A 13,187-nucleotide genomic window follows, 5' to 3' on the forward strand; every position below is an offset into this window, starting at 1 on the left:
CCAGCGACAGCCACCCAAATGCGTCTCAGCTACCTTCCCACTAACACTTGCAGCAGGGGCCGTCATCACCCACTGGGCTGGCATCACTGAGAGATGCCCATGGTGGGCACTACCTGGGGCACCCTGGGCTGCACACCTAACCCAGGGGCAGCACTGCTCAAACCCCCACAGCACAGATGGAAGCCCCGCCTCTCTGGCCCACCCCAGGGCTGGGTCACACCCCCTCCTTGCCAGGCCTCCCGTGGTCTGCTGTGGCCTCCGGGTGAACAGGCCAGGGCCTGCTGCACGTACACCTCCCTCCTGGCCCCATCCACACCCCTCACGACGCCCCCAACACTGCCTCAAGAAATGCCAGTGTCCTCTCTTCTTCCTGGCAACTCCCAGCCTCCCAGAGCTCAGAGCAGGGCCACTTTTTCAGGAGAAGAAAGGTGATGACAGGCGGAGGCAAACCTTGGGGAGGAGCAGCAGGCAGGCCTGTTCCCAGAGGCCTGAGCGGTGCAGGGGGTGCTCAGGGCTGGTGGTGACAGGGCGGTGGCAGCGGGACAGGGGGCCCACCCCTCTGGCGCTGCTTCTCCATGCATCCAACAGACAGAAATCTCAGAAGTGGTTGGGCCCCAGAGGGCAGACCGTACGGCCCCCACCTGGGACCCCCCCTACTCTGAAGCCAGCCCTTTGAGAAGAGCTCCAGACACCTGACTTACCAGAAGGTGCCCACATCCCCACCCGAGATGGCTGCGAGGAAACAGAGCTTCAGATGGCCTCACCAATGGGGCTACCCACCCGTCCCAGGGACCCAGAGGTGGGGATGCTGGCTCAGCTGGCCGAGTGCAGTGACAGGCCACTCCTCGCCTAGGCCCCATCCAGCAATGCTCCCTCTCAGCTGGTTCGAGAAAGGAGCCCCTGCCAGGGGGCTACTGGGTGGAGATGGGCACAGGGCTGCTCACCCAGAAAGACGCTGAGGGACCCTCAGCAGGATGCCTGCAGCCCTGCCCAGCAGTCCCCTCCCCTGGGCACAGCAGGCAGACCACCCTGCCCGCTGCCAAACAGCCAGGGTGCACCTCCCCTGCTCAGGGGACAAACGCATGCTGCCAAGTTGAGAGAATGGGGAGGGCAAAAATCAAACCTAAGGCCTGTGAGAATCCTGGGGGGGAGGCACAGGCACAGAAATGGGGGTCACAAAAGGGGTGAAGCCACAGAGGACCTGGGAACCAGCCACAATTAACCTGCGGGTGACAGTCACCACCCAGGCCTCTGCAGAACGGAGAGACTGCTGGACCCACGGCCCACACTATGAGTGCCATGGTGGCTACGAATCTCCCTGGAGATAAGGAGCCTTGCTGAGCGAAGGCACAGTCTAGGTAGCCTGACCTAAGATACGCCTGCACCCACACCGTGCTAATATTTCCCCGGGGAGGCCCCGGAGCCACTCCTCCATCATCCTCCAGTGAGGAAAGGCCTTGGTGGGGGAGCTGCAGGGCCAGGAGGCTGCGCCCTCAGCGGGACCCCCAGCCCGGGTGGTCAGGCCCAGAGTTTCAGGCACAGACACCAGGAGCCGGCAGGACCCACTAACACCCGCCGTGGAGACAGGCAGGAGCCCAGGCAGCTGAAGCGCGCTCACCTCTCCAAGGCCAGGGAGGAGCTCCCGGGCGCCGCGGCCTCCCCTCCAGGCAGTCCGCCTGAACTGTCCCCAAAACCTCTGGGATGCCTGCCCAGACAGCGGAGGAGGGTGGGTGGGAAGGGGGGAATTCCTGGTGAAACCCCGCCTGCTGCACAGCAGCCTGGGGGGCACAGGCCCAAGCCTGCGGCCTGGCTGAAACAGTTTATCTTCAACAGGAAAATAAATGATTCTTGTTTCATTTTGAGCCATGGCTTCGCTGGCTCAGAGGCCCGCACTCTGTCGCGGAAGGCCTATGCTTTCCACCCCCTCTGGCTGTTTTTCTCTCTAATTTTCATTTGCATCCCCGCTGGCCTCTGGAACACACTTGCAGGCACTCAGGCCTAAGCCCGCCCACACCCCACACCCCCACCCACCTGCGGAGGGCTGCAGAGTACTCCAGGCCAGGTGGCCGGCAAGACAGAGCATTCTGGAATGGTCAGAAGGAGGGGGCGCTCCAAGCTCAGGGCCTCTGGGCCAGGCAGGGCTGGTCTCTCCTGGGGACGTCCCTAGTCCTCCCACGGCCGCCAAGCATCGCCATTTCCTGGCGTGGCACAATGCTCAGAGCCCCCAGGGTGTGGCTGCCCGGCGTCCCCAGAGAACTGTTCGAGCGTCTGCTCAGCTGCAGACAGGTTCCCTGAAGGCCTCCAAGACCCCGCTACCGCAAGCTGTGACCGCGGCCCACACGGGGCCCTCCCCTCGGCAGAGGCCCACCCACGCCCCACTGACTCGGCCGGCGATGCTGGGCTGGTGCCCCGGTGTGCAAGGGCTCGGCTGGCCGGGCCCCTGCAGACGGAGACAGGGCCCCACCCACGGAGCAGACCGAGAGTGGGGTGCCTGCCCGCAGAGCGGGGCTTCCCCACCGCAGCCGTGGCCGGGTGTGCCAGCAGGGGTGGGGCCCCCCGCGGCTCACCTGGGCCAGCACCGCAACCCCACCCTAGTCTGCTACACCCAGAGCAGCCTGTCAGAGCTCAGCCTCTGCCCGGCACCCTGCCCGGCCCTGGGAGAGCCCTGCCAGCTCCTGCTCTGGGCAAGGAAGCTCCCCACAGGGCAGCCCCTGAACCCCTCACCACTATGTCCCTGCACTGCCAGCTCAGTGTGGGGCCCTTGATGCTGACAGGATTGACTCCCAGGCTGAGATGTGCCCCTGCCTCAGCCACCCTGTGGGGGACCTGCTGTGTGCCGGGCTTCCCCTCCCCTCCCTCCGCCAGGCCAGCAGGTGCCAGGAAGCAGGAGGGAGCACGTGGAAAACACAGGCCCAGAGGCCAGGAGGCAGCTGCATGAGTGCAGGGCCGGGGCTGGCTGACCCCACAAACCTCCACCCCCATCCTCACAAAGCAGCCACTGCACCCCACGGCTCCACCCTACGGCCTCACCTGATGGGGAGGGGGGCAGAGACCCATCAGGTGGGGAGATCCTGCTCACCCCACAGCCAGTACTTCTCGGGGGCTCCTGTGGCAGCAGAGGCGACCAGCCGACTGACCCCACAGACATGAGGGTGGCCAGGTACAGGCAGTGCCACGCCCTGTGGCCCCCGTCCCAAGAAACTGGGATGGGGCTGTGGTAAGCGTCCACGGTGGTACCCTGAACGGCCGCCCAATCCACAGGGCCTCCAGGCGGAAGGGGGACTAGAAACACTGACAGCCCAGGAGAGCCTCCCTCTGGGCTCTGGGTCACCACGACGTCCACCTGCACAGCTCTGCCCCTGAGAACGCCCCACCAGCCCCTTGGTGCACAACAGCCCGAGTGGCCCAGCATGCCCCACCCCCAGCCATCTCTTCCACTGGTCTCTCGACAGACAGCCATGGTCCACTGAGTCCCTTGAGAACCTGCCACAGCTCCCCATTACACCCCCCAAATTCCAAAGCCCCTGCTTCATCCAGAGGCCACAGCAGGCCCCTGGCTCCCAGCACCCCTGTCTTGCACCCCCTGCCCCATGCCCTTTCCTGCCCCTCGGACTCACCAATGCCCAACTTCTCTGTCCCACAGGCAACCCCCAAGGTGTGGCCAAGGCCAGGTCAACATGATAGGGAGGATCCGGGGAAACTGTTTCCACCCTTTGCTCCTGTCCTTAGGTGTATCTGCAGACAGCTTCTGCCACCTGTGTGCAAGGTGCATTTCTGAATTCCAGGGGGCCATGGAGAGGGGGCAGGGCTGGGGGCTGTCCACCACAGGACCTCTCAGCTGACCAACATGCACTCCTAGGGGCAGGGAAATGCCGAGGGCCTGGATGACCAGCTTCCCTGGCCTGGTGGCCTGAAGCCTGGTGAGGCCCAGCCTTGGGGACAGGGAGCCTCAGCCAGGGGCAGAAGCGGGGTGGGGGTGAGGCGCTGGGCGGCCGAGCCAGGCAGGCAGCAGCTCCAGCCCCCACGCCCTCCGGATAGAGCAGCACCTTCTCAGCATCTCACCCGGGGGAGCAGGGTCCCACAAACATGCCTTCTGGGGCTTCAAACCCAGACAGCCCTGGTGCAGCAGCCCCTGCTGAGCAGGGAGAGGGCTGCAGTCCCTCGAGAGAATGCACAGCCTGCCAGACGCCTGGAGGACCCTTAACATCTGGTCCTGCAGACACCCAGCTGTCACCTGCATCATCAGAAAAGGGACAGCAAAGTATAACCTCACTGTCAGAGGCATACACTGTGACAGCCTCACCTATCCAGATGCCAGACGACCACAGATGCAGGCCCAGGAAGACCCCAGAGGGTAGTAAGAAAGCCGGATGCAGTGAAAGCAGCTGCTGCCAACTCCAGAAGCTAAGAACTTCATGCATCGACTCACAGACGTTCTTGCTCAGAGCCTACTGACCCCTGTTTACACACAATGCTAACAAGCTGCTTCTGACGATCTCCCGAAGAACACACAGTCGGGAAGAGGGGGAAGTGGCGGCGAGAGACCATGGGAAGACACCGAAACTCAGACAAGCAGACAGCACCCAGGTGCACGGCCTGCGGAGAGAAAGCCAAAGACTCCTGCACTCACCTGTGGCGGCCAGAGCAGCATTCCTAGGCCATCCGTGAGAGAGACAGGTCAGCATGCCTTACGGGACACCCAGGAAGTCTTTCCTGGCCACCAGGTGTCCACGACAACACACACAGGCTTGAACAGCCCCAACCATCTCGCACACACCCTGCATCTGACCAAGAACCACTGAGCAAAGCGCTAACGGGCAGCCCACCCTCTGTGTAAGTGCAGAATGGGGCACAACATCCGGGATAGTTCCTGTATGAAAGTAACATTTTATGATTTCAAACCTCTGTCACATCAGGAGACTAGCTGACCCAGAACATTCTCTCTCTGCACCCACGTGACAGATAAGGAAACCAAAGCCAGGAGTTGGCGAGGGTTGTTGGGGGCCCAGCACAGTCAGGGGACCGAGGACATGTGCCCAGTTCTCATCCTCAAGGAAGAGCTGCCAGAGAGACGGACACCCCCAGAACAGGAAGCAGAGCCCCTGAACCCAACCACGGCTGGAGGGCTGTTTGCTGTAGGAAGCTGGGCCTTCAGGAAACCTCAGGCTCCTGGACTCAGACCTGGCGCGGCCTTCACGGCTCCTCACCCAGGGCAGCCAAGCAAGCAAGGGGGATGCTGTGCCCAGAGATGGCCAGGGCAGGCTCCAGGTCCCCAGCACGCCAGGCCCAGCCCCAGGACAAGTGTGCAGCGCCAGCACACCTCCTGTCTGTTGTTCCTGGCAGAGCCGAGTGTGGGAAGAGCTTGCCAAGGGCATGTTAAGGGCAGGCAGCCCCCAGGCAAGGCAGCATGGTGCCTCACTGCAGTGCGCCCTGATGCCAGGTTCCAGCCCCAGAACCGAATGGTCCCCAAAGACTGCTTGGCATGGCCTCACCTGGTGCCCACCACAGTCCTCATGGCACACAGGAGCCACACGGCTCCTGACACAGAGATGTAGGCAAAGAGCCCGAGACACTAAGGGCTAAACATTCACAAACAGCGAAAGGATGTTAAAATGCCTGGAAGAGTTTGGTGGTCTAAGCTCCCACCCGGCCCGGCCAATCTAAGTCTCTCCTTGGAGCCACTAAGTGGCCCTGGAAAAGTCACTTCCATCTCCAAGCCTCATTTTCCTCTGAAACTCCTGGGCACAGAAGAGTTCCCCTAGGACCACCTGCACAGGTAAGTGAGCACCTAAAAGGGCCCCGAGCACTAATAGGGCAACAGGGCGTGAACCGGGCCAGGAAAGCCCCCAGGGGGCCAGTGCCTGCCTCCCATCACAACCACGGGGTTGGACTGAGACCTGCTGGGACTTCAGCCTCTCACCTCAGAGCACAGAGAGGCTGCCAGCACCCCCCCAGACCTCCTACCCACATCCCCCTGCACGCAGCCACCAGGAGCCAGTACGAGCCCAGGGGCAGGGCAGGTCTGGGAACACCTGTCCCTCCGGCTGCAGCCCGCACCTCGCACAGCTCCCTCGCAGGGCGTCTGCGGCTCTGAGCGCACATTCCCGACACCAGGCCCGGGAGAACCAGGCCCTCCAGCAGGACCGGTCTCAGAGTCCTCACCGTCAAAGGGAAGTGAGCCAGACCCCAAGGGGGCCTCCGCAGAACCGGCCACTCTCCCCACCCCACCCAAACCTGCTGGCTGATACCCAGGGCAGAGCAGAATCCTGTGGTCCTGGCCTCAGGCTGTGGAGTCCCACAGACCAGGACCCTGTCCCAGCCATGCCCACATGACCTCAGACAAGTCACCTCCACCTGCTCACCTGTGAGGTGAGGTGCTGACAGCAGCAGCCTGGGAGGACAGCAGCACGAGTCAGGTGCCCTCAGCATGACCGACCACCAGTGTGCACTCGGCAGCCAAGGCTGGGCACCACACAGGCAGGTCCCTCGGAGGGGCCTAGCGCCCAGCACCTGGCCCAGGCTCTCCCACCAGGGGCCTCTGCCAGACTGGCCATGAGCTCCGCACTCCATGGGCAAGACACTGCACACCCCCAGGCCCTGCTGCCCCACGGCCCCCAGCCAGGGCCTCACCTGCTGGCCACCTGAGGTCCCCCACCCAGCAGGCCAGGCCACCCCTGCAAGAGCGGCCAGGAGTTGCAGCCTCACAGCGAGCACAGGGGAGGGAGGGTCCCACCCTGGAGCTGGCCCTGTCAGCCCCCTGCCCACTGGCTCAGGGCCCACAGCCTACAGCGGCACGGCGCGCGGCAGTGCGGCGAGCCCGAGGTCTGGGAGGGGAAGGAGGGCTGGTGTCCATGAAGCGGCTGCAAGCGTGTCAGAAGCAAGTGGTGCTCACGCTGCCCAGCAGCCGAGTTCCCCTTTCGCAGGCCAGCCCGGCCCACCCCCTCACCCAGACACCTGGGCCCACAGGCCAAAGCCAAGGGCTTCCTGGAAGAGGACAGGGACCCCAGGCTCATTTCCTCAATCTGAGATACCCACAGTGCCAGCCTGCAGATGGTGCATGTGGGGCCTGGAGCACAGGGAAAGGGCAGGGCACAGATGGCTGGCAGACCTGGGTTCAAATCCGCTGCACCACCTGCCAGGTGACCTGACTGAGCCCATTTCTCCAGATACCCGCTGCTGTGAAGATGGGCCACTGGGCAAGCACCCCGACATGATGCTCCCTCGTCCAGGAGCACAAGGCTGGCCCTGGCCTGGCCTGCGGCGCTGTCCTGCCCTCTCCGGCGGGAGGCACTCTGCCCTGAGCCCGCGACCGCCAGCAGCAAGCGTCCTGCAGGAGGAGGGAGCAGAGGCCAGGCCACGAGGCCGAGTCCAGGCAGACAGCAGGGACAGAGACGGCGGAGCTGGGCGGGAGCGGTGTGGCGTCGGGGGGCCGTGAGGACCCCGCAGCCAGGGACGCAGAGCCTGAGCAGGTCGGTATGGGCCCCACCTCTGGGGGCGAGGGCAGCGGGGCTGGGGTGGGGGTCTGCCTATGAGGTGGAGGGTCTTCAGGAACTGGGGAGGGAAGAGAGCCTTCAGGGTTCCTGGTGGCCCTCCAGCCACACGTCGGGTCACTCCTCAGGGCACCGAATGCTTCTGTGGCCTCCCAGCCAGTGGCCCTGCCCAGGGCCGGGGGCGGAAGTTGGGGCAGGGTGCAGAGGCACAGCACCCAGCCCTCAGCCCCACCATCCCTGGCAGGCAGGCAGGGTGTCCTCAGTCCCACCCGCCAGGAGCCCTGAGGCCCAGCCACCTATCCATGCTGGACTCCAGGGATAGGGCCGCCAGGGAGCTCTGGGCGGCCCATGTTGATCAGACAATGCCTGCTGCCTATTGCCGGCACTGGGTACAGGCCACCAAGATGTGGCCCAGGGCTAGGGGACACAGGAGTCTGCCATTAGCCCCCCCACCACGGGCCCACCCTGCCTGAGAAGCCTTCCGCAGGCTGGGCTCCGTGGCTCCCTGGAGGCTGGGCGGCCTCAGATCCGCGGCACTGACCTACAGCCCCAGCCTGGCTGTGGGGCCCAGGCAGGGCCTGGATGGGCCTCATCCCTCCCACGGGACTCTTAGAGAAGGGCCAGAGGCCCCCCACCCAGGCTGACCAGGCTGACGGCCCAGCAGCCCCATCCCCCCGCCACTCTAGGGCACCCCGCCCTGTCCCGCCATCCGCTCACGCTGCACCTCAACTTGCTGAGGGACCCGGGCCGGCCCCTCCCTTGCGGGCCCCCAACTTCTCCCCTCCCCGCCTGCCGATAAAGGGCCACACTCAGGGCAAGCCCTCTAAAGTCAAGGTTCCTGGCCTCCCCGCAACAGCAGGCTGTCCTGGGGCAGGATGTCCCTGAGGCCATGCACATCCTGTCTCCGGGCACCCACTTCCCCCTGCACCCCAGCGGCACCCACGATGTCTGCCCAGTCTCAGGTTCAAGGATGATGGGGGGAATGCCCAAGGGTCACCGCACAGTGGTGGGGCCCAGGATCCTGGCTCTGGGGTAGGAGATACATCATTTCCTGCGTGTTTATTTGGCTCAGGTTTTGTGCCATATACACATTATTTTCATGACAATGACACCTGCTGCTGCAGCAGCCTGATTTTAGCAGATTTGACCAGAAAGTCCCAAGACTATAGCTGCCCATCCTCCGCGTTGGGCAGGATCCCTCATCTCCTCCTCCTCACGCCTCCCCGATCTCTGCTTGGCTCGTCTGGTTGGAGACAGGACCACACCTGGGTAAGCTCACCGACAGGGGGGCAAGGGAGGTCGTGCCTGGAACGAGGATCCCAGCCCAGCCTCCTGGGCCCGTGCCCAGCTCACAGAAGGCTTTATTCCCAAGAGGAAAGCCATGCTGACTCAGCTATGGCTGGTGGTCTTCCATGACCCCCAGATTCTCCTCAGCTGCCTGAGGGCCTGGCCAGTCAGCAAGGCCCGTGCTCCCAGGGCGGAACAGGGAGGTTCCGGGGAGTTCCTCTTGGTCCCCACCCCACTGAATCAGTTCATTTGTGCCCAACAAGTCCCATCGCTTGAAAGCCAACTCCTGCTGTCTTTAGCAACCAGGAAGGAAATGGTGCTCTGTGCCACCCTCAGCTCAGCCCCACGGGTGGCAGGTGGGGTCCAGACTACAGGGCCACCTCCAGAGCCAACACAGACTTACCTCCTGCCTCAGTGGGAATCAGAGAGAGTCCCACCGGCTGGGTGGCCTCAGGAGCTGTGCGTGCCCCCCACCATAGCCCACCTGTGTGCTGACACCGGGGTGGGGGCCTCTCACAGGTGCTCGGATGCACCACCCCCACCACCCCGATCTCCATGCACGCAACACGAGCCGCAACCATGTGGGTCACGCGGTCCAAGAGCCTGAGCAGCACAGGGCCCACCCTGGGCACAGCCAGCTGTCTCCTGGTCCCCCGCAGGCTCTCACCAAACATTCAAAGGCTCTCAGACATTTAGCAAGTACCAAGGATGTGCCAGGTGCTGGGCAGAATCATGAGCAGCAGCGTGTGCCCCCTCTGGGTGGGCAGAAAAGCAGGGGGGAAAGGGGGTACTCCCAGGGAGGGAGCTAGACCTGCTCAGACAGGCTCACACACACCCCTTCAGCATTTGGCATGTAGTGATGTCACCAGTGGCATGGGGTTGCCCACATAGGGAGTGTTTACACCACAGAAACTGGAAAACCACCACAGGCCGGAGCATGCCCCCTGCCCTGAACCATGGGACCGCCCCTCTCCTGGCCCTAGCATACCTCAATTTGTAACTGGAGGGGTTGGTGTGACCTCAAGATCCCCCCCAGCACCCCAGTCCCCCAGACCTACTGCTCCTTCCAGCACAGGACCCTGCTTATCCAGCCCCTGGCCTCTGGCCACCTCGTCAGCCAGCAATGTCTTAGACAGGAGATGGGCCCTGGGGGAGGCCTCCCACCACCCCTCAGGCCTGCAGCCCGGCTCGGCTCTTCTGCCAGCTGTCCTGGACCTGCCCCAGCACCTGGTCCCCCCCAAGAAGACCCAAGACCCACCACAGCCCCTGCTGCCCTCCCCTGGCCTCACCGTCCCAGGGAAGGCCCTGGAGGCCGGAGCCCAGGGCCCTGGCCAGCAGCCTCAGAGCCCAGTCAAAAGCAAACACACACACACACACCACCCAAGCCTCAGCTTCCTTCCTCCCAACACGGCCGCAGAGAGCAGCAAGCCAGGGCGAGGGGGTGGGCGGGCGGCGCTGGCCCCAGCAGCTGCACTTAGCCCCCCGTGCTGCCCCTTAGCTCAGCCAGTGGCCCCTCCCTGTCGGTCACATCCTGGTCAGCACAGAGACCAAGGCCTGGGGAGGATGTTTTTGTCTCCAGCTATGTAGCCCCTGCCTTGGAGGGCACCCTGTGCCCAGAGGCACCCAGAGGCACAGACCACACACCTAATGTGCACTGGGCCCAGGACTGAGGCACTACCCTACCCCACTTTTGGTCATTGGATAGGCTAACAAGTCCAGGAGGCCAAGGCCTAAGTCGCAGTGAAGCTGTCCCTCCAAGCCCCGACCAGCGCCGTTGAAAACAGGCAGAGCCAAGCCCACCGCACCCACAGGCTGCTGGTAGCGTGGAGAAGCCCCAAATCCATCCAGGGGTTTCTCTATCAATCACTCCCACCAAGGCCAGCCCTACCTCCCTCTCTCAGGGGGCCCACAAAGGGATCAGGGTCTGCTGGCCTGCTGGCCCTCTCCAGCTGGTGTGGCCACTGAGCCCTCTCAGCCCCAGCCCTGGAGCCCAGAGCAGACATGGTCATTCCCTCTTGTGTCTTTCTGCAGGCACACCTCCTCCAGGAAGCCCTTGCTCTTTGTCTGACCATGCCAGACAAAGCAGGAAGTTACAGACAGGACCCTAGCCCCAAAAGACTCCCTCAGGGTACTCAGTTCCAGCCTTGCAGATGCTAGCTTAGGTCTGAGCCCACTGCCCCAGACCTGCAGGCTCTCAGGGCAGGCAGGGTAATCACAAGCCTGGCCCACCTGTCACCACAGCCAGCCACACCACCCACCCAAAGCCTCTGCAGCCTCAGGTCTGCTCCAGCCACCCCCAGCTCCCCTGGACCTGCCTCGACAGCCCAGTCCACACATCCATCCTTCCTCACAGTGGTACCCAGACGGCCTTCCGAAGGTCAGAGGCTCTTTCCTGAATGGCTGTTCCCAGGTTACAGGGCTGGCAAGAGGCTTTGCCAGGCTTGGCCCCCAGCTCTGACTCTGCCCACACCAGTCTGTACCACTCCCCACAGTGGGGGCATACAAGCCTCCTGGTCCCCCCACCATGTCCTGAGGTGCTGCCATCTCCGCCCCGAAGGAGGCAGTGGGACAGAGGAGGGGCTGTCACCAACCTCAGGTCTCCTGCAGCGCTAAGCCCCTGACCCCAGAGGCCCTTCCTCCGGCCCCCAGACCCCCAGAACCAGGTGTGAGGGGTCTGTAGATGGTGCAGGGAAGCTGGGTGGCCAACTCCCTCCCATCAGCCTGGGACAGGACAGCCCAGCCGGCTGGGGGCACAGGTGCAGGAGGGCTGGGGCCTGGCCCGGTGGCACCCTGACACAAGGGTGGAGGGCCACCGCCTCAGGCTTGCCACACTGCCACATCTGCTCCTACATGTTGAGCAGCCAACCCACTCGCTCAGGGGCTGCATCCTGTCCACTTGTCTGCCCTCCCCACTGACGGCAGGCTTTCTGTACACTTGAAAGGTGGGTGCTGGAGCATCTACGCCTTGTGGAGCACCGATCTGGAGGGGCGCCCACCCTTCCCGACTCTTGACCCGTCCAGAGGCCTACGCCCCAGCAGGAGGGGCCTGTGTGGGAGGCCAGGTCTCAGAGATCTGGCCCACGGCCCAGCTTCCCTGGGAGGCCACCGGCAGGCCCCTTCCCACCCTACCCCACCTGCTCGCCCGTGCCAGGCTGGTGGCTGGTCTCGGCATGTCAGCCTGCAGCCAGGCCCTCCCCACCCCCTTCCCAGGGTCAGTGTGAGTCACAAGGCCGGCACACCACCTGGCCCCTGTGAGGGAGGCCGCCCCGAACACACACCCCTGTCCAGACCCGACGGCAGCGGACGACAGGGCAGGCCTGGGGACTGGTGACCCCAACAGTGTGGAGCCAGACAGACACTGTGCCATGGAGGGGCTCCCGGAAGGGGCAGGAAGGTCAGACCTAGGCAAGTGGCACACGGAACACAGCCCCTGCAGGGCTGGAGCCCCAATCCTGAAGGCCCAAAGGCCCCAAGGGCCCAGAGGACAGAGGCCTGGGGGCTGAGACCAGGCTTGCCTCCTTGACTCACCCGGCCTAGAAGCCACCAGGCTAACCAACCAGGGAGAGCACTGGACCCTCCAAACCCAGGCCCAGGTAGGCAGGCCCCAGTCCCCTACAGGCCACAGGCCACATGAGGCTTCTGCTCAGGCAGGGCTAAGGTCTCAGCCATCAATCAAGGGGTTCCTGTCACCTCCCAGGAATGAGTGGGACTGTGAAGGTAGGGATATAGAGGAGGGTGAGGCCCTGTCAGCAGCCAGGGGTAGTCAGGGGGCTATAGCTCCGAGGAGGCAGGCAGTCGTACCTCAGCGCAGAGGGCCAGAGCTGGCCTCTGACACGAAGGGCCACGGGGCAACATGTGCACTGCCTGGCTCACTACCCCAGGGCTGGCATCCCTTCTCCGACGCCCCCATCAAGGACCCTCCTGAACACAGGCCCCAGACGCAGGCCCCACAGACAGCCAGACAGCAAAGGAGGCCCTGTCCCAGCACCCCCTGGAACCCACAGAGCAGGGCACCCACCTCAGGGTTGCGCCCCCTTCATCCCCCCATGCACAGGTTACCAGATGGCCAGCACCAACAAGAGGCAGGCCTGGATCCCACCTTTGGGAAGCCCACAGGAAGTGGACAGAGACCCCAGAAAACAGGGGCCTCCCCCAGTGCAGGTGAATGGAGATAGGGTCTGAAGGAGAAATAAAGGCCAAGGGGCCAGGGAGAGCACAGCAAGGATAAGCAGGCAGGACAGGGAACAGCGTGAGGTCCTGCCGCAGAGGAAGTATCTGAAAGCAGGCCCCCAATGCCTAGAGCTGTTTCAGCAGGAGAGTGACCCAGCGGTCACTGTTTGTTGACTGACTGACTGACAGACGGCAGCGCAGGCCCCACCCCCACCAGAGGGAAGGCAAGGGGCTCACGGC

The 13,187-nt window shown here is 63.8% G+C and overlaps 1 protein-coding gene across 3 annotated transcripts in view; it reads right to left on the minus strand.

The window, feature by feature from the left end:
* Positions 1-13,187, minus strand: part of RXRA (retinoid X receptor alpha) — a 95,438-nt gene that overhangs the window by 35,011 nt on the left and 47,240 nt on the right. The window contains exon 1 of one of the 3 annotated variants that reach the window (XM_073221927.1): positions 4,631-4,797. The exons of 1 other annotated variant lie outside the window; for it this stretch is intronic. In XM_073221927.1, the coding sequence (XP_073078028.1) occupies positions 4,631-4,685 (55 nt within the window). In that variant the 5' untranslated portion in view covers positions 4,686-4,797. Of the gene's footprint in view, positions 1-2,031; positions 2,054-4,630; positions 4,798-13,187 lie in introns of those variants that run through there. One more of the 3 variants, XM_073221935.1, reaches the window with a different exon arrangement.

The sequence above is a fragment of the Manis javanica genome, chromosome 2, assembly GCF_040802235.1.
Source record: "Manis javanica isolate MJ-LG chromosome 2, MJ_LKY, whole genome shotgun sequence".
Classification (NCBI taxonomy): domain Eukaryota; kingdom Metazoa; phylum Chordata; class Mammalia; order Pholidota; family Manidae; genus Manis; species Manis javanica.